This window comes from Polypterus senegalus, chromosome 5, assembly GCF_016835505.1.
Source record: "Polypterus senegalus isolate Bchr_013 chromosome 5, ASM1683550v1, whole genome shotgun sequence".
Classification (NCBI taxonomy): Eukaryota; Metazoa; Chordata; class Cladistia; order Polypteriformes; family Polypteridae; genus Polypterus; species Polypterus senegalus.
The window spans coordinates 201,120,810-201,140,906 of NC_053158.1; the positions used below are offsets into that span (position 1 = coordinate 201,120,810).

Genomic DNA, 20,097 nt, shown 5'->3' on the forward strand with positions numbered 1-20,097 from the left:
TGGAAAACACAGTACGACGACAGATGGATGGTTCAGGAGTGCAATGAATCCAAACACAGTCCTCAGTACACAGTATACAGGTAGACAGACGATCCAGACCCCAACAAACAAATACAATCCTGGACACAATGATGACGTATGGCAGAATTAATGGCAGGCAGTTCAACAGATACGAGGTGTGGCAGAAAAGTAATGAGACTGGCGACACTGCAAGCGATCTAGCAACGCTGCGCCGTTGTCCTTGATAGAGCACGTGTATCCGTACCCTCCCATAGCTCAGTGCGAGTTTCAACTCCTTCCGTTAACTACGTGATTTTTGTGACTGCTATTAGCGGTTGTGTTTTGGTTGTGCGCCACGCAAAATGGAACAGCGGAGTTTGGAGCAACGTTGTGCCATTAAATTTTGTGTTAAGCTTGGAGAATTTTTATAAAGACGTCCTTGAAAGGCTCAGAAAAAGGGTCATTCGCGTGAGACCAGACATTGCAGACAAATGGATGCTCCATCATGACAACGCCCCATGTCACACTGCCCTCTCCATAACAGAATTTTTGACCTCAAAAGGCATTCCTGTGGTTCCCCAGCCCCCTTATTTACCTGACCTCAGTCCGTGTGACTTTTTCCTTTTTCCTAAACTGAAAAATGTCTACAAAGGACGTCATTTCAGGACTTCATAAAACATCCAAAAGAGTGTAACGGACATGCTGAAGACCATACCGGTTGAAGACTTCCAGCGCTGCTACCAACAGTGGGAACAACGTCTCCATCGGTGTGTAGCTGCCCAAGGGAACTACTCTGAAGGGGATAACATTGATGTTTGAAAAAAATAAACACTTTGGTAAATAAATAATCAGTCTCATTACTTTTCTGCCACACCTCGTAAATGCAACACACAACGCACCAAACAAACAAAACTTTTCTTCTCTTTGACATCTGCCCTTCTTTTAAACCACTCTGGCCACCTTTGACCCCAACAACTCCTGCAAGGACTGCTGGGAGATGCAGTTCTAACTATTAGCAGCATTGCTACACACCCATCACCTTCGTGTCCTCTCTCAGCACATCCAGAAACCTTCTCTTAGGCCTTCCTCTTCTCCTCTTGCCTGGCAGCTCTATCCTTAGCACCCTTATCTCATTATACCCAGCATCTCTTCTCTGCACATGTCCAAACAACAACAACATTTATTTCTATAGCACATTTTCATACAAACAGTAGCTCAAAGTGCTTTACATATTAAAGAATAGAAAATAAAAAACACAATAAGAAAACAACATTAATTAACATCGAATAAGAGTGAGGTTCAATGGCCAGGGGACAGAAAAAAAAAAACTCCAGACGGCTGGAGAAAAAATAAAATCTGTAGGGGTACCAGACCATGAGACCACCCAGTCCCCTCTGGGCATTCTACCTAACATAAATGAAAGAGTCCTCTTTGGATTTAGGGTTCTCACGGAAGGACTTGATGATGATGGTCATGTGGACTTCTGCCTTTTAATCCATCCATCATTGTTGGAGGTGGCGCAGGCCACCACCACAAAGAAACCAAAAAAAGAAACAGAAAAAGAGAGTAGGGTACGGATTTTAGAGCCACCATGAGTAGTTATTATGAAGAATTGAACATACAGAGTATCAGGATTAAATTAAATTAAGTTAAATTGAAGTTATAAAAAGGCCATGTTACAGTAATGTGTTTTCAGCCGTGTTTTAAACTGCTCCACCATATCAGCCTGGTGAATTCCTATTGGCAGGCTATTACAGATTTTAGGTGCATAGCAGCAGAAGGCCGCCTGCCCGCCTCACCACTTCTTTTAAGTTTTGTTCTTGGAATTCTAAGGAGACACTCATTTGAGGATCTGAGGTTACGATTTGGAATATAAGGTGTGAGACATTCCGATATATAAGATGGAGCAGATTATTTAAGGCATTATAAACCATAAGCAGAATTTTAAAGTCAATCCTGAATGACACAGGTAACCAGTGTAGTGACATCAAAACTGGAGGGATGTGTTCAGATTTTCTTTTCCTAGTTAGGATTCTAGCAGCTGCATTCTGCACTCGTTGCAAACGATTGATGTCTTTCTTGTGTAGTCCAGAGAGGAGTGCATTACAGTAATCTAGTCGACTGAAAACAAACGCGTGAACTAATTTCTCAGCATCTTTCAGTGATATAAGAGGTCTAACTTTAGCTATGTTTCTTAAGTGAAAAAATGTCTCGCCTCTCTGACTTTGTCTCCCAATCATCCAACCTGAGCTGACTCTCTAATGTAATCCATCCATTATCCAACCTGCTATATCTTAACTACAGGGTCATGGGGGGTCTGCTGGAGCCAACACAGGGCACAAGGCAGGAGACAAACCCTGGGCAGGGCGCCAGCCCACTGCAGCTCTAATGTAATGCAAATATTTAATCAGCCAATCACATGGCAGCAACTCAATGCATTTTCGGCCTGTAGACCTTGCCAAGACCACCTGCTGAAGTTCAAAATGGGCATCAGAATGGGGAAGAAAGGCGGCTGGTGCCATATGGGCTGCTCTGGTTATTTCAGAAACTGCTGATTTACTGGGATTTACACACACAACCATCTCTAGATATTACAGAGAAGGGTCTGAAAAAGGGAAAATATCAGTGAGCGTCAGTTCTCTGGGCAAAAATGCTTTGTTGATGCCAGAGGTCAGAGGAGAATGGCCAGACTGGTGTGAGCTGAAAGAAAGAAAACAGGAACTCAAATACACACTCGTTACAAGTGAGGTAGGTGTACAGAAGAGCAGCTCTGAACGCACAACACGTCAAACTGTGAAGCGGGTGGGCTACAGCAGCAGGAGACCACAGCTAAGAACAGGCAATTGAGGCTGCTAGTCACACAGGTTCACAAAAACTGGACATTAGGAGATTGGAGGAATGTTGCCTGGTCTGATGAGCCTCGATTTCTGCTGCGACATTCGCATGGTGGGGTCAACAACATGAAAGCATGGATCCATCCTGCCCTTTCTCGCCTCGATTACTGCAACTCGCTGTGTTCTCGGATTAGCAAATCCCTGATACGCAGGTAACAGTTGGTCCAGAATGCTGCCGCTCGCTTTCTGGTTGGGGCAAGAAAGTCTGATTCTGTTTCTCCAATCTTAGCTTCTTTACACGGGCTGCCTGTCAGTTTTCGAATTGATTTTAAAATCTTGTTGCTAGTTTTTAAATCTTTACATGGACTTGCTCCTGCCTATTTATCTGAATTGTGTGTTTTACACCAGCCATCTAGAGTGTTTAGATCTTCTGGTCAGTTGTCTCTTGCTGTCCCTCGTACCAAGTGTAAAACTAAGGGGGACAGACAGCTTGTGCAGCTGCTGCTCCTCACCTGTGGAACTCTTTACCTCGACACATAAAGGAGTCGTCGACAACAGAACTGTTCAAAACGAGATTAAAGACTCACTTCTAGTCACTGGGTGGCACAGTGGTAGCGCTGCTGCCACGCAGTTAGGAGACCCTTAAGGGTTCGCTTCCCGGTCCTCCCTGTGTAGACTTTGCATGTTCTCCCCGTGTCTGCATGGGTTTCCTCCCACAGTCCAAAGACATGCAGGTTAGGTGCATTGGCGATCCGAAATTATCCCTAGTGTGTGCTTGGTGTATGTGTGTGTGTGTGTGTGTGCCCTGCGGTGGGCTGAGATTGGCTCCAGCAGACCCCCGTGACCCTGTAGTTAGGATATAGCGGGTTGGATAATGGATGGATGGATTTCTAGTCACTTTCTTTCCGTGACCTTCAGTAATACTGATGGTTTCCTCATTGTGATTATGTAATCTGACTTCTATTTATTATTTATTTTATTTATGTTCATTAATTTTGTTTCTATTTATGTTATTTATGTTAATTGTATGTTTTTTGTCTTCTTTTATTGTAAAGCACTTTGGCCACAGCATTCCTATGTTGTTTTAAACATGCCATATAAATAAATTGACACTGACATTGTATCAACAGTTCAGGCTGCTGCTGGTGGTGTTTGTGATGGTGTGAGGGCTATTTTCTTGGTACACTTTGGGCCCCATAGTACCAAAGGAGCATCGTTTAAATGTCACAGCCTACCTGAGTATCATTGCTGACCATGTCCATCCCTTTATGATTGCGGTGTCCCCATCTTCTGATGGCTCCTTACATGCCATGTCACAAAGCTCAGATCATCTCAGATTGGTTCACTAGACTCAAATCCAGTAGAGCACCTTTAGGATGTGGTGGACCGGGAGATTCGTATCATGGATGTGCAGCTGACAAATCTGCAGCAACTGTGTGAGGGCATCATGTCAATGTGGACCAAATATCCATGAAAAATGTCTTCAGCACCTTGTTGAATTTGTGCCGTGAAGAATTGCTGCAGTTCTGAAGGCAAAAGGGGGTCCAACCCGGGACTAGCAGGGTGTACCTAATAAAGTGGGCAGGGAGTGCACTTTCCTGAAAAAGCAAATAACTCACCAATTGCAGTGGCGTAGCTCGAGTTCGGCTGCCACCAAAAATGTGCCGCCCAGGGTAGACCGCTCCCTCCGCCCACCTCTACCTACGGCACTGACCAATTGCAACACTTTTGTGATAAATCCTATGACTGCTGACGGCATAACCATCCCTTCAAGGAGGATGGGTCCTGTTTTAATTTCTGCCGATACACATATGCCCAGTCTAAGCGAATGGCTAAGTCATAATTTCATTTGTTTCAGTTTGGGTAGAGATACTTATAAAAATGATGTGAAAACACTCATATGAGCAGAGATAATTTTTGTTTAAAAGCATAGTTTTTAAGTGAAAATGTAGTACTGTGGGCACAGCCTCACTCATAGCAGACCTGCAGATAGATAGACAGATAGATAATTATGAAAGGCACTATATAATAGATATATATATATATAAATAGAAAGGCACTATATAATAGATAGATAGACAGATAGATAGATATGAAAGGCACTATATAATAGATAGATAGATAGATAGAAAGGCACTATATGATTGATAGATAGATAGATAAATTATGAAAGGCACTATATAATAGATAGAATGGCTTTAGGTTAAAAAGCTGTGGAATGGCAGTGGGCATTGCCTGCTCCAGTTACACTTTATCCAGTGAGAGATAGATAGATAGATAGAAAGGTACTTTATAATTGATAGATAGATAGATAGAAAGGCGCTATATGATTGATAGATAGATAGATTATGAAAGGCACTATATAATAGATAGATAGACAGATAGATTATGAAAAGCACTATATGATAGATAGATAGATAGATTATGAAAGGCACTATATAATAGATAGATAGATTATGAAAGGCACTATATAATAGATAGATATTTCTATTATAGATAGTGAATGTCATAGACTTTAGTAATAATTTCAGTCTTTGTAGGGTGAGCCCCACACACTAACTGGCACACCCCACCCTATTCAGTGTGCCAGTCCCACACACGGCCTCAGCGGTTTTACCAATCCATTTTTCCACAAAGTGAACATTTTACTAAACAAGCTTTCCTGTCAGTGATAATAATTTTCAGTTTTTCTTCCGTTTCTTGTAGTTGTGATTTGATATCTTCCATGGTGGTCTCTCTGCTTGTGTTCTGTTTTGATTTTCTTCGTCTCTTGTCAGCTATTACCTTCAGTGTTCCCTAGTGCCTGCACTTTCTTCTTTAAGCTCGCTTTTCTTGTTACAGGACCTAAACGTTTTAGCTTCTGCTCCTCTCTGTACAATTCCAGGGTGTAATCGTTTGATCTGATGAAAACCTGACTGACTTGTTGGTCTTACAGTCCGTGGTGTGCACGCTAATCTCCAAAAGCATTGATTTTTTTTTTTCACTCTACTGTCCCGGTGGTCTGACATTCACAGCCTTATGCTGCCACAGAGATAACTGTTGATTTAACAGTTGAACTTTGTTGTACATGCAGCTTCTCTGGATTGTATTATGTTATAGAAAAAACGATTTTAAACAGACTTTAAAGGCATTATATACACTGTGTATAAATTGTAACGGACAGCAGGCATAGGCTGGCATTCCAGCCGAGATCATTCATATACCATTACTCAGCTGGGAGGCTAGTTTACTGCAAGAACAAAGGCAGGATAATTGCACAAACTATTTACCTCCTCGACACAATAAGTGGCAGTCCTCTTGGATGATGTTGCCAATATAGATGCTCGCAGGGCAGGCTGGGAGTTGGAGTCCAGTAGTGCAGTCCTGCCTGGGGTGTTACATCAATGCTGCCAGGGAGAGCTGCAAGGACAAATCACCCTCACTTCCGACAGCTTCCACCCAACTAAGAAGTACCTCTGTTGTGACACTGCAAATGCTCCTGGGTCAGGCATCCTCAATGTGGTGTCAGAGTCAGGAGGCGGTGGATGAAGAGTGCCAGGAATAAAGAGAAAAAAAAGGAAAAACTGTGTTGAGAAATTGTTATATGCCGTGTGCGGATTTGCATTGTAATAAATCATCATTTGAGTTTATATTTGTCTTGATATTTGTGTAATGTGGGGGCTTAGTGGTGCCCTCTATATATATATATTGGCGGACGGCTGGAGTCCATGCAAGGCCGGGACGCCTCTTTGCTATACCGTATGTTCAGGGGGAGCAGCCATGGACTGTGCAATACCTCTCCCCTCAAAGCAACTCTTAAAAGATCTGAAAACAAAGATTGTTCAGTCTCATGGTTTAGGGTAGCGGTTCTCAAACTGTTGTTCGGGCCCCCCTAGGGGGGCGCGAAGTAACAAAAAGGGGGGCACGAAGAAAACGAGAATCGAAAATATGAAAAATACATCTATTGAAACCAAAACAAATGAACTTAAACTACATTCTGATACTAGAAAAATAAATATAGAGTTAGATAAATGTCGATAAAAGTTAAGTAGGTATAATAAAATATGCATCTTTGATATATCATTAATTAAAAAAGAACAAATTGGTATTAATGAGCTCCTTTCAAAAAAAACGTTAGGAGGGCGCGATTAAAACTGTTATGAAAACTCGGGTCGCAAATACTTAAAGGTTGAGAAGCGCTGGTTTAGGGGAAGGCTACAAAAAACCATCTCAGAGGTTTAAACTGTCAGTTTCAACTGCGAGGAATGGAATCAGGAAATGGAAGGCCACAGGCACAGTTGCTGTTAAACCAACTCAGCAGGTCTGGCAGGCCAAGAAAAATACAGGAGCGGCACATGAGCAGGATTGTGAAAATGGTGACAGACAACCACAGATCACCTCCAAAGACCTGCAAGAACATCTCGCTGCAGATGGTGTATCTGTACATCGTTCTACAATTCAGCACAATTTGCACAAAGAACATCTAAAAGGCAGGGTGATGAGAAAGAAGCCCTTTCTGCACTCACGCCACAAACAGAGTCGCTTGTTGTACACAAATGTTCATTTAGACAAGCCAGATTCATTCTAAAACAAAGTGCTTTGGACTGATGAGACACAAATGGAGTTATTTGGTCAGAACAAAAAGTGCTTTGCCTGGCAGAAGAAGAACACCACATTGCAAGAAAAACACCTGCTACCTCCTGTCAAATTAGGTGGAGGTTCCTGTGTGGCCAGTTCAGGGACTGGGGCCCTTGTTAAAGTCGAGTGTCTGAGGAATTCAACCCAATAGCTACAAATTCTTCAGGATAATGTTCAAGCATCAGTCACAAAGTTGAAGTTACGCAGGGGTTGGATATTCCAACAAGACGATGACCCAAAACACAGTTGGAAATCTACAAAGGCATTCATGCAGAGGGAGAAGTACAATGTTCTGGAATGGCCGTCACAGTCCCCTGAGCAGCATATGAAGAAGCAGGATTGTGAGAATGGATACAGACAACCACAGATCACCTCCACAGACCTGCAAGAACATCTCGCTCCAGATGGTGTATCTGTACATCGCTCTACAATTCAGCACAGTTTGCACAAAGAACATCAGTATGGCAGGGTGATGAGAAAAAAGCCCTTTCTGCACTCATGACACAAACAGAGTCGCTTGATGTATCAAATGCTCATGTAGACAAGCCAGATTCATTTTGGAACAAACTGCTACCTCCTGTCAAATTTGGTGCAGGTCCCATCATGCTGTGGGGCTGTGTGGCCAGTTCAGGGACTGGGGTTCTTGTTAAAGTCGAGGGTCGGATGAATTCAACCCAATAGCAACAAATTCTTCAGGATAATGTTCAAGCATCAGTCACAAAGTTGAAGTCACGCAGGGGTTGGATATTCCAATGAGACAATGACCCAAAACACAGTTGGAAATCTACAGAGGCATTCATGCAGAAGGAGAAGTACAATGTTCTAGAATGGCCGTCACAGTCCCATGACTTGAATATCATCGAAAATCTATGGGATGATTTGAAGCAGGCTGTCCATCAAATTGAACTGAACTGGAGAGATTTTGTATGAAGAAGAGTCAGAAATACCAACATCCAGAGTCCAGACCCTCATCACAGGCTATAGGAGGACAGCGTCTAGAGGATCAAAGGAGCAAAAGGAGGCTCAACTAAGTATTGATGTCATATCTCTGTTGGGTGCCCACATTTATGCACCTGTCTAATTTTGTTATGATATATATTGCATATTTTCTGTTAATCCAATAAACTTAATGTCACTGCTGAAATCCTACTGTTTCCATAAGGCATGTCGTATATTAAAAGGAAGTTGCTACTTTGAAAGCTCAGCCAATGATAAGCAAACTTCCAAAGACTTCCCAAACTTTTTCATATGACTGTATATATATATATATATATATATATATATATATATATATATATATATATATATATATATACAAGGGCAAGATACAATACATATTTTATATATAAACGTCTACGCATGGCAGTGTGTGTGTGTGTCTGTCTGTTCGGCCCAGAAGTGAGAGGTGGAGTCGGGGTGAAAGGCTCCACCTCTGAGGAACAGAAAACTCGCTTAACCACTAATAAGACATGCGAGGCCACAGCAAGTCGGCAAAACAAAACCTCCGGAGAAAGGGAAAGTCGCTTAGCCGCTAACAACCGCAAAATGGCATCCCTTTTACTTTTCCTAATGCACAAGCGATGTGAGCACATCGGCAAAATGAATCCTCCTGCCCAGAGTAGTTCCTTTCAATTACCTGACATCTCTACATTTCAGTTTTTTATTTTTTGACGATTTCAATAGTTTCTAGGACCCCAGGCTTTTTACAGCACAGGCTGACACAGCTAGTATATATATATAGAGTATATATATAAGAGGAGAAGAGGAAGGCCTAAGAGGAAGTTTATGGATGTACTGAGAGAGGACATGCAGGTGATGGGTGTGACAGAGCAAGCAGTAGAAGACAGGAAGATTTGGAAAAGATGGGAGCAGCCAAAAGAAGAGGAAGAAGAGGAAGAAGAAGAAGAAGAAGTTGAAAGGTGGGGCATCCACGTGCTTGTTTTTTTTTTGTCCAGGACTTCCTTAGATACTTGATACTTAGATTGAGATTGAGATTTGGGGAATCTGGAGGCCAAGTCAACACCTTGAACTCTTTGTCATGGTGCACGATCCTGCTGAAAGAGGCCACTGCCATCAGTACACACCGTTGTCATGAAAGTGTGTACGTGGTCAGCAACAATCTTTAGGTAGGTGGTACGTGTCAAAGTTTAACATCCACAAGAATGACAGGACCCGATAAGAACATTACCCAGAACATCACACTGCCTCTGCCATGTTACCTTCTTCCAATAGTGCATCCTGCTGCCATCTCTTCCTATGGTAAATGACACAAAAACACCCGGCTGTCTAAAACCACCCTTGATTCATCAGGCGAAGCGAACCCAGGTCTCCTTAATGTGAGGCAGCAGAGCTATCAATGCACCACCGCGCCACCTCAACAGTAGATAATATCACATAATAGAAGGTTATGGTGGGAGAGGGTACAAAGCAAAAAAAAATAAAAAATCAATATAGTACACTAAGCACATGGATGAGGAGTATTGAGTCTCAAAGTAAAATATTCACAATGAATGCCAGCTAGCGGGAGTTCCATTCTGCGTTGTCTGCTGGTTCTGGAATGAGCTGCCGTCCTCCAAGGATCTCTCATTTAATTGCCACCCAACCGGAAGGGGCAGAGCCTGAATGGGTCAAATGGCATTAGGCTTCTTCCTTGGGCCGCCTTTTCAGAACTGAAGACAGTGTCAGTGGCAGCGCCCCCTAATGTCACGGGATGGTACTACTTACTTTAATGGAGCCAGGCAGGTGATCTCTGGGCCCATACACATGACAATGCATACCGGTGCGTACAGCTACTTCTTACACCCCATACGGAGAAAATAAATCCTTTCTTTTGCACTTCGAAGGGGGATCCCCCACCAGCTATAAAATAGTTTTTTGTAAATGAGTGTTGATTTTGGACCTAGGAGGAGAAGGAGGAAGAATCCAAGACAACATGAAGTACCAACAGTTCTTTTTTTCTCAAACCCATTTCTCTATCCCAGCAGCATTGGGTGGAAGGTAGGAAACAGTCCTGGATGGTCCAGAAGTTCATCACAGGGCTCACTCAGCATCTCCTTAAGGTGGTGTGCACTTCTGAATTGGTGAAAATCCAGGATTTTTCTAAGTAAGTGGAGCAGGGGCACTGTATGTATTAGAAGGTCATTGTTTTTTAAGGAGGATAATTTCATTCTCTGAAATCAGTGGGTGGCCTAAGGGACGACGGAGAGAAAATTCAGACATTAAAAAGAAAACCGGGAGACGGTTAGGATCTATTCATCTATTCACTTCCTCATAAATCCTTTGCTGTTCTTGCCTCCTCACCAGGCGTTTCTGTGGAGAGGTGAGATGATCGCATTATTTTGGCGAGGGCGTCACTAGGATCAACAAAGCAGTCAATGCAGCACTTGAGCTGAGCAATTAGCCACGGTAACAACTTTAATAGGCGTGAAGCTGTTCTTATGTGAAGCACGTCTCTCTGGCACCAGTCAATTAATGAGTTGTGCTGAATAAGCCGTAGACATTCCAGAACTCTCTGGTACACTAGAGATTGAACAACCATAAAAGAGATTACTTCAGAGTGCCGTCCTCCATTAAACAGTTTTAATGCCCATTCAGTACCCACTTAATGATTCCTATCAATAGACTGAATTTGAATTCTTTTCTAATTTCATTCAGTATCACAATTACAGTATATTCTTTCTCTAGTTGAGAGCTAATAAAACATTCAGCTGCCCTTGAATCACATCTTATGATGTTGTGTTTTTTTTTCCTCCCCTCATTTCTTGACTTCATTCTTGTTTTCAATTATCTAATCTTTTTGGTGTTAGGAATGGGCTGGGGCTCCGCCTCTTTGTCTAACCATTTGCTACTGTCTGCCTCTAGCTCCTCCCATCTGTGCCTGTTGCTAGGCAATGTTAATTATACAGCAGTCATACAGTGATATGACAAAGTTTGGGAACCCCACTTAATTCTTTGGATTTTTGTTTCTAATTGGCTGAGCTTTCAAAGTAGCAACTTCCTTTGAATATATACGACATGCCTTATGGAAACAGTAGGATCTCAGCAGTGACATTAAGTTTATTGGATTAACAGAAAATATGTAATATGCGTCATAACAAAATTAGACAGGTGCATAAATGTGGGCACCCAACAGAGATATGACATCAATACTTAGTTAAGCCTCCTTTTGTTAATCTAACCGCCTCTAGACGCTGTCCTCCTATAGCCTGTGATGAGTGTCTGGACTCTGATGGAGGTATTTCTGACCATTCTTCATACAAAATCTCTCCAGTTCAGTTCAATTTGATGGACAGCCTGCTTCAAATCATCCCATAGATTTTCGATGATATTCAAGTCAGGGGACTGTGATGGCCATTCCAGAACATTGTACTTCACCCTCTGCATGAATGCCTTTGTAGATTTCCAACTGTGTTTTGGGTCATCGTCTTGTTGGAATATCCAACCCCTGCTTAAGTAACTTCAACTTTGTGACTGATGTTCGAACATTATCCTGAAGAATTTGTTGATATTGGGTCGAATTCCTCAGACACTCAACTTTAACAAGGGCCACAGTCCCTGAACTGGCCACACAGCCCCACAGCATGATGGAACCTCCACCACATTTGACAGGAGGTAGCAGGTGTTTTTCTTGGAATGCGGTGTTCTTCTTCTGCCGTGCAAAGTGCTTTTTGTTCTGACCAAATAACTGCATTTGTGTCTCATCAGTCCAAAGCACTTTGTTCCAGAATGAATCTGGCTTGTCTAAATGAGCATTTGATACAACAAGTGACTCTGTTTGTGGCGTGAGTGCAGAAAGGGCTTCTGTCTCATCACCCTGCCATACTGATGTTCTTTGTGCAAATTGCACTGAATTGTAGAACGATGTCCAGATACACCATCTGCAGCGAGATGTTCTTGCAGGTCTTTTGAGGTGATCTGTGGGTTGTCTGTCACCATTCTCACAATCCTGATCATATGCCGCTCCTGTATTTTTCTTGGCCTGCCAGACCTGCTGAGTTGGTTTAACAGCAACTGTGCCTGTGGCCTTCCATTTCCTGATTCCATTCCTTACAGTTGAAACTGACAGTTTAAACCTCTGAGATGGCTTTTTGTTGCCTTCCCCTAAACCAGGAGACTGAACAATTTTTGTTTTCAGATCTTTGAGAGTTGCTTTGAGGATCCCATGCTGTCTGTCACTCTTCAGAGGAGAGTCAAAGGGAAGGAAGCACAACTTGCAATTGACCACCTTAAATACCTTTGACCACTCATGACTGGACACTCCTGTCTATGAAGTTCCAGGCTTAACGAGCTCATCCAGCCAAGTAATCAGCATTGAGCAGTGACAGGCATTCAAATCAGCACAATGACAAGGGGACCCACATTTTTGCACAGCCAGCTTTTTACATTTGATTTAATTTCATATCACTAAATACTGCATCACTAAAAATCTTTGTTCAGAAAACACCGCAGTACTCCGATGTTCCTAGGAATTGAAAGACATACCACTGGTATCTTTTTTGTTGAAAAGAGAGTCAATTATTATGTAGGCTGAAATGGGTGCCAAAACTTTTTCACATGACTGTATGATGGAGTTAAGGTGGGGGGGAATTGTCATTAGCATTTTTTTCTTTTTCTTGTTTACTAGGGGGCTTTGCCCCATGCTCATTTTGCTACGCTCCAGCCGCTTCACTTTCACCAAACAACAAATCTTTCATTTCTCACGGTTACACCACTTCATTGGGATGAAACACTGCTTTTCCCTGATGGCAATGCGAGTTAGATGCTCTACAACTCTCCAACGTAAAGTTTAAATTTGAACAATATATTCAATCTCCTTTCGCTGCTCTGTTATTTCACCGAGTAAAAATTTCCATTTGTTTGTGCTAATGTGATCTTTACTATCCTTTTTTTGAGACTGTGGAATTTTCGTACCTCCATTATCTCTAACCTGCTCTGCATGTGTATCGCGCCAACATTTTTGAATTCCTTACGACGTTCTACTTTGTTATCCACTCTTTGTCCTTTATTTTCATCCCCTGGCGGTAGGAGCACGCTAAGGAGATGCGGTCGGATCAGCTGCTGTCTTGCTGATGCTGCTGGCGTGCTGCGTGTTCTGCTTGCCATGCTGCGCGTCGATCATTTAAAAGCCTGTACAGCAGCTGTCCTTTTTTCTCACTGCCTTGTCATTAAAGTGTCTTCTGAGAAGATCACGTCGAGTCTCCCTTGTCTCCCTCCCAAGATTTTTTTTATATATATATATATATATATATATATATATATATATAGTAATCCCTTGCTATATCGTGCTTCGACTTTCGCTGCTTCACTCTATCGTGGATTTTATATGTAAGCATATCTAAATATATAACGCAGATTTTTCGCTGGTTCACGGATTTCTGCGGACAATGGGTCTTTTTATTTCAGGTACATGCTTCCTCAGTTGGTTTGCTCAGTTGATTTCATACAAAGGACGCTATTGGAGGATGGCTGAGAAGCTACCCAATCAGAGCATGCAGTTAAGTTCCTGTGTGCTGATTGGCTCAGTGACGGGGCACCAAATTCGATTTTGCTGCGTTAACCTGGAAGTCTCGTCTCACTCATTCAGCATCAACGTGTTTCGCTGTGCAAAGAGTTAACTTTTCTGCTCTTTGTGCATAACCAAGCCCTTCGTTGTGGCTCCAAAACGATCTGCTCCTGCTACCGCTTCAGGGGCCGTGCCCAAGCGCCAATGGAAGATGCTAACGATTGATGAAAAGGTAAAAGTTTTGGATATGTTGAAGGAAGGGAACAGCTGCACTGCATAATATTTAGGTTGTACTGTATATAAACAGAGTGTTTACATACATAATTTCAACGAATCTTACCTAATACCTAAGAGAATACAAAGGGTTTATGCTGTATAACTATGCGGGAAATGTTTATAAGAGTGTGGGAGAGTTTATAAGGGCTTAAAATATATAAAAATAACCATATAAACTGGAACGTAACCTCCGCGATAGGTGAGGGATGACTGTATATACAGTATATATATATATAAAATTCAATATCTGTCTGTCTGTATGTCTGTCCTCTTTTTACGAGAGAACTACTACAAAGGATTTAAATCGGGTTATTTTCTATAATTTGCTTGAACATTCTGGTTGATTTCACGACTTCTCTCATCATGCTAAGTATCATATTTCGCTTGTGGCATCGATTAATTTGCGTGAATCTGAGAGAGACGCAGCGGGCATGGGGAAGGCGGGCAGGGCCCTCCTCACTCACGCTCCAGCCTCCGGGCGTGAACCTTACCTCCGCTTAGCTAGTGAACGAGAGAAATACTTAACGGGTTTAGATCAGGTTTTTTTTCTAGAATTTGCTTGAACATTCTGGTAGATTTTGCGACTTCTTTCACCGTGCTAAGTATCATATTTCGCTTGCGGTACCGATTTATTTGTATGAATCCGAGAGAGATGCTGTGGGCCGAGGGGAGGGGGGCAGGGCACTCCTCACTCATGTGCCAGCCTCCGTTCGAGTTGCTCTACCCCTCACCACATGTTGGAGTGCACCTTACCTCCACTTGGCTAGCGATAACGGTTTGTTCAGTAGACATTATCATCTAGAGATTGTCAAGGAGTAACGTTTGACGTTTTTGAGAGATGAGATCAGAGCTACGTGTGTTTTAGAGGGTAGCTGCTGATTGCCAGAGATATCACGGCCACGGAGGGACGCTCTTCGGTCAGAGCTGAACACGATCAGATACAGTTGTCAACGTTTGACGTTGGAGCGTACCGACCTTCCGCTTGGCCAGAATACATTTTATTTTACATTTTTTAAATGATGTTTTTAAAGTTTGTCCTGTTTCACTTCTACGTGGGTGGAGCTGCGAGGGACAGCTAGTTTGTAATATTCTGAAATTTCCTTATTTTTAATTTTTTGCTAACATAAACTTTAAATTTAAAACTCTGCAAGTTTACTTCTTACCTTTTCACCATTTCAGGTCATTCATTGCATTTCAACTGATTAAATCTGAAGGAAAACGAGGTTTTCTAAAACCTTTGACCAGTAATGTGCAATCCTTCACTTTTTAACCAATCTGGACCAGATTTTGCATAGTTGCTCTCTATTACAACATAGACTACCTTTGCAGCCTCAACAAAATGTTAGCCCTGGGGGTGCCAGTGGGTTTTCTTTTTCACTGTGTGCTACTAAACACTAAACCAGGAATCAAAGCCAGGAAAAAGTTGTTTGAAACGTTTAGAGACTTCTTTTGAATTATCCGTAAACTCGGATGACAGGAAAGGGCTGGAATGAGAGCACATCTGACACAAATGAGCTCGGCAGGAGTGATGAGTGTGGTGGGGTACGTCAGCCTACCCTGTGCTAGACTGGCACTGACTGGCAGGGTTAGGGTTCTACCTTCGGATTCTAGTATGGATGGGGCAGGTTCAGCCTCCCATAATTCCATAGCGGGACCAAGAGTTTCAGAAATGGATGGGTGAACGGTGATAACCTGCACAAATAATCACAGCAAGAAACAACCAGTTATAAAAAAATTAAACCCATTTTATTATTTTATATATAAAAGAAATACAAAAGAACATCAACACAAAAGAAAACAACATATTTATGGCAATTCAGTTTTGTCAGCAGCCTCGGCCTGTGTGACCGTTTCATTTCCGGCAGAAGCCAGCAGTGTCCTCCTGTTATAGTGTCCCTTCATGATCCCAGAGTTGTTGTTCTCGTTAAGGATTTGCTTCTGCTTTTGCCTGTTCAGAGACTGCACAAGCCCAAGGACGACGGCTGCCAAAGAGTACTGGCCAGTCAGTTTCCTTGGTTGCATGATAAGTGGGTTTGGCTGAACTCTTCCTAGGAGGAAGTAGGTTTTGATCTTTCCTTCTTGTTCGCTTATCCCTTTCACGTAGATCTCACCCCGGTATTCGAAGGCAAAGCCGCGCTCCTTCAGTATGAGATACGTTTCTTCAGGCACTTGTATTTTGCCACTGATGCCTGTGCTATCCATTCTGCTTGCCAAATTCACCGTCTTGCCCCATATGTCATACTGAGGCTTTTTCGCTCCAATCACCCCAGCGACAACAGATCCGTGTGCGACACCTGAACAAAATAAAAAAAACAAGAACAACACTGTGATGGCAAGAAGGGAGCAAAAAATACAAATTAGACACATTCATGCATCTAACCTGAAAGCACTGACCACAAGCAAAGGGTGCCAGTCTGTGTTGGGCCACAGTCATACCCACGCTCACTTATCTGTAGTATCATATACGTAGCATAGTCAGCAGGCACACGTTTGTTGGAGAATGCTGAAGGAAGGATTCAGGTAGTGATGCCATGTGTGTCCAGAAGGTGAACACGGGGATGTGCAAAGCCCTCGATTAAACAGTTGAGAACAGTGTAAAGCATTGGGGGTCTGACAGGCTGCTATGTGTCCACAGTATGGCTTGGCCCACCATATCATATGATCCATGACTGAAGTTTTTATAATTATAAACAGAATTAGTAAACAGTTATAGATAGATAGATAGATAGATAGATAGACAGATAGATTAGGCACTATATGATAGATAGATAGATAGAATATGAAAGGCACTATATGATAGATTGATTTGAAAGGCACTATATGATAGATAGATATATGGAATATGAAAGGCACTATATGATAGATTGATATGAAAGACACTATATGATAGATAGATATATAGATATGAAAAGCACTATATGATAGATAGATATATAGAATATTAAAGGCACTATATGATAGATAGATATATAGAATATGAAAGGTACTATATGATAGATTGATATGAATGGCACTATATGATAGATAGATAGATAGATAGTGTTGTGTGGACCAAGTAAAGGTAATTCCATGCCAGGCCAGGGGAGGGTGGGGTGCATTAAACCTTCTCCTGCTATCTCTACAGACCAGCCGCGGGAAAACAATAATGTCACTTCTGGTCCTGGCTCACAGGCTGATGTCAGAGAAACATCACTTCCGGACAACCCACATCACTTCCAGTTAACATACATCACTTCCTGTCTGACCATTTAAAACCGCCATCTTTTCCAACCTTTATCAGTTCTGTCTTGGACTCTCTACAATCAACTACTCTGTTGAATGAAAAAACAAACCTTTGCAGCTAGGAATATTATGCGGGTGGCTGTCCCAAACCTTTTTACGTGTGTCGAGTCTCTTCCTTTTTACAATAGATAGATAGATAGAATATGAAAGGCACTATATGATAGATAGATAGATAGACAAGGAAGGCACAGTATAATAGATAGATAGATAGATAGATAGATAGATATTTAAGGCACTATAGAATTGATTTTTTATGTAGGAAATTAGTCTTTTTACAGAAGCTCTTTAAACAAACATACAAACAAACAAACAAACAAATAAATAAAACACTTTGGTCTGAACACACCAGAATGACTATAAAGCAAGAAAATTCGAAAGAAAGAAAATGTCTGACTTGACAGTCCCAGTCCCAGTGAGGTGTTCATTATACAGGCATATTACTGTTGGTATAACAGATCTCCCATTGTGTTTCTGGACACACTTTTGCTGAAGATGAACATGTTGGAATTCTATGAGGAGGCAACAAAAGGATATGATCAAAGTAGAGCAGATGAGATTATTGATCTTGACTTTCAGAAGGCATTTGATGAGGTGCCACATGAGAGATTGGGCATCAAATTAAAAGAAGTGGAAGTTCAGAGAGATGTTCTTAGATGGGTGCAGAATTAGCTCAGACACGGGAAGCAGAGGGTGATGGTGTGAGGAACCTCATCAGAATTGGGTGTAGTTAAGAGTGGTGACCAGCAGGGGGCAGTGCTGGGACTGCTGCTATTTTTAATATATAGAAGTGATTTAGATAGGAATATAAGTAACAAGCTGGTTAAGTCTGCAGATGATACCAGTTAGCAGATAATTTGGACTCCATTATATCATTACAGAAGGACTTGGACAGCAGACAAGTTTGGGCAGACTTGTAGCAGATGAAATTTAATATCAGTAAATGTAAAGAATTACACATAGGAAGTAAAAATATGAGGTTTGAATACACAATGGGGGTCTGAAAATCGAGAGTACACCTTATGAGAAGGATTTAGGAGTCATAGTGGACTCTAAGCTATCAACTTCCAGACAGAGTTCAGAAGCCATTAAGAAGGCTAACAGAATGTCAGGTTATATAGCGCCTTGATGTGTGGAGTACAAGTCACAGGAGGTTCTGCTCAGTCTTTATAACACACTGGTGAGGCCTCAACTGGAGTCCTGTGTGAAGTTTTGGTCTCCAGGCTACAAAAAGGACATAACAGCACAAGAGAAGTTCCAAAGAAGAGCGACTAGGCTGATTCAGGGCTACAGGGGATGAGTTATGAGGAAAGATTGAAGGAGTTGAACCTGTTAACCATTTAATGTCAGTACATGTAAAGTGTTAGCCATAGAAAGTAAAAATGTGAGGTTTGAATACACAATGGGTGGTCAGAAAATCGAGAGTCCACCTATGAGAAGGATTTAGGAGTCAAAGTGAACTCCACGCTATCAACTGACAGACAGCATTCAGACGCCATTAAGAAGGCTAACAGAATGTCAGGTTATATAGCGCCTTGACGTGTGGAGTACAAGTCACAGGAGGTTCTGCTGAAGCTTTATAACACACTGGTGAGGCCTCATCTGGAGTCCTGTGTGAAGTTTTGGTCTCCAGGCTACAAAAAGGACATAGCAGCACAAGAGAAGGTCCAGAGAAGAGCGACTAGGCTGACTCAGGGCTACAGGGGATGAGTTATGAGGAAAGATTAAAAGAGCTGAGCCTTTACGGTTTAAGCAAAAGGAGATTAAAAGGTGACATGATTGAAGTGTTTAAAATTATGAAGTGAATTAGTCCAGTGGATCGAGACTCTTATTTTAAAATGAGTTCATCAAAAATACTGGGACACAGTTGGAAACTTGTGAAGGGGAAATTTTGCACAAACATTAGGAAGTTTTTCTTTACACAAAGAACGATAGACACCTGGAATAAGCGACCAAGTAGTGTGGTAGACAGTAAGACGTTAGGGACTTTCAAAACTCGATTTGATGTTTTTTTGGAAGAAATAAGTGGACAGGACTGGCGAGCTTTGTTGGGCTGAATGGCCTGTTCTCGTCAAGAGTGTTCTAATTACGAGGAGGTGGGAACAGACAGTGTGGGTGAAGAGGATGAGGAAGGTGAAGAATATTAAATAGTTCAAGAAACATTTGACATACAAAGTTCACTCCTTTATAGTGCCTTGTTTGACACAATCAGTTTATTCTGAGTATTTGCAATAAATGGTTTTTAAAGTTTAAAAAAAAAATCACAACAAGACAAATTAATTACTACAAAGGACATGCAAAATGACAATTTACCCTCCTTTGGGATTAACAAAGTATAACCAAAACCTGTAAAGCCAGTTTCAGAACAAACTGAATCGAGCGACAGTGATGACAACGTGTACTGGTCATCAGATGTTGGCATGGATAGTCAGACTGATGCATTATGGCACTGGACCAATGAACTGCTGGTGAATTCACTCACGTGAAGGTTTACCGCGGTGTAAGTTGGTGCGTAGCAAAAAGGCGAAGGCCGATCAAGACGTTAGCCCCCTAAGCAGTGTTCACAATGCGGCAACTGTTGAGGTTTGT

At 42.0% G+C, this 20,097-nt stretch overlaps 1 protein-coding gene across 2 annotated transcripts in view; it reads right to left on the bottom strand.

The window, feature by feature from the left end:
- Positions 1 to 15,959: 15,959 nt before the first annotated feature.
- Positions 15,960 to 20,097, bottom strand: part of adcy8 (adenylate cyclase 8 (brain)) — a 330,936-nt gene continuing 326,798 nt past the window's right edge. For both annotated transcript variants that reach the window (XM_039753982.1, XM_039753981.1), the window contains one exon: positions 15,960 to 16,523. In XM_039753982.1, coding sequence (XP_039609916.1) covers positions 16,036 to 16,523 — 488 coding nt within the window. In that variant the 3' untranslated portion in view covers positions 15,960 to 16,035. The remainder of the gene's footprint in view (positions 16,524 to 20,097) is intronic.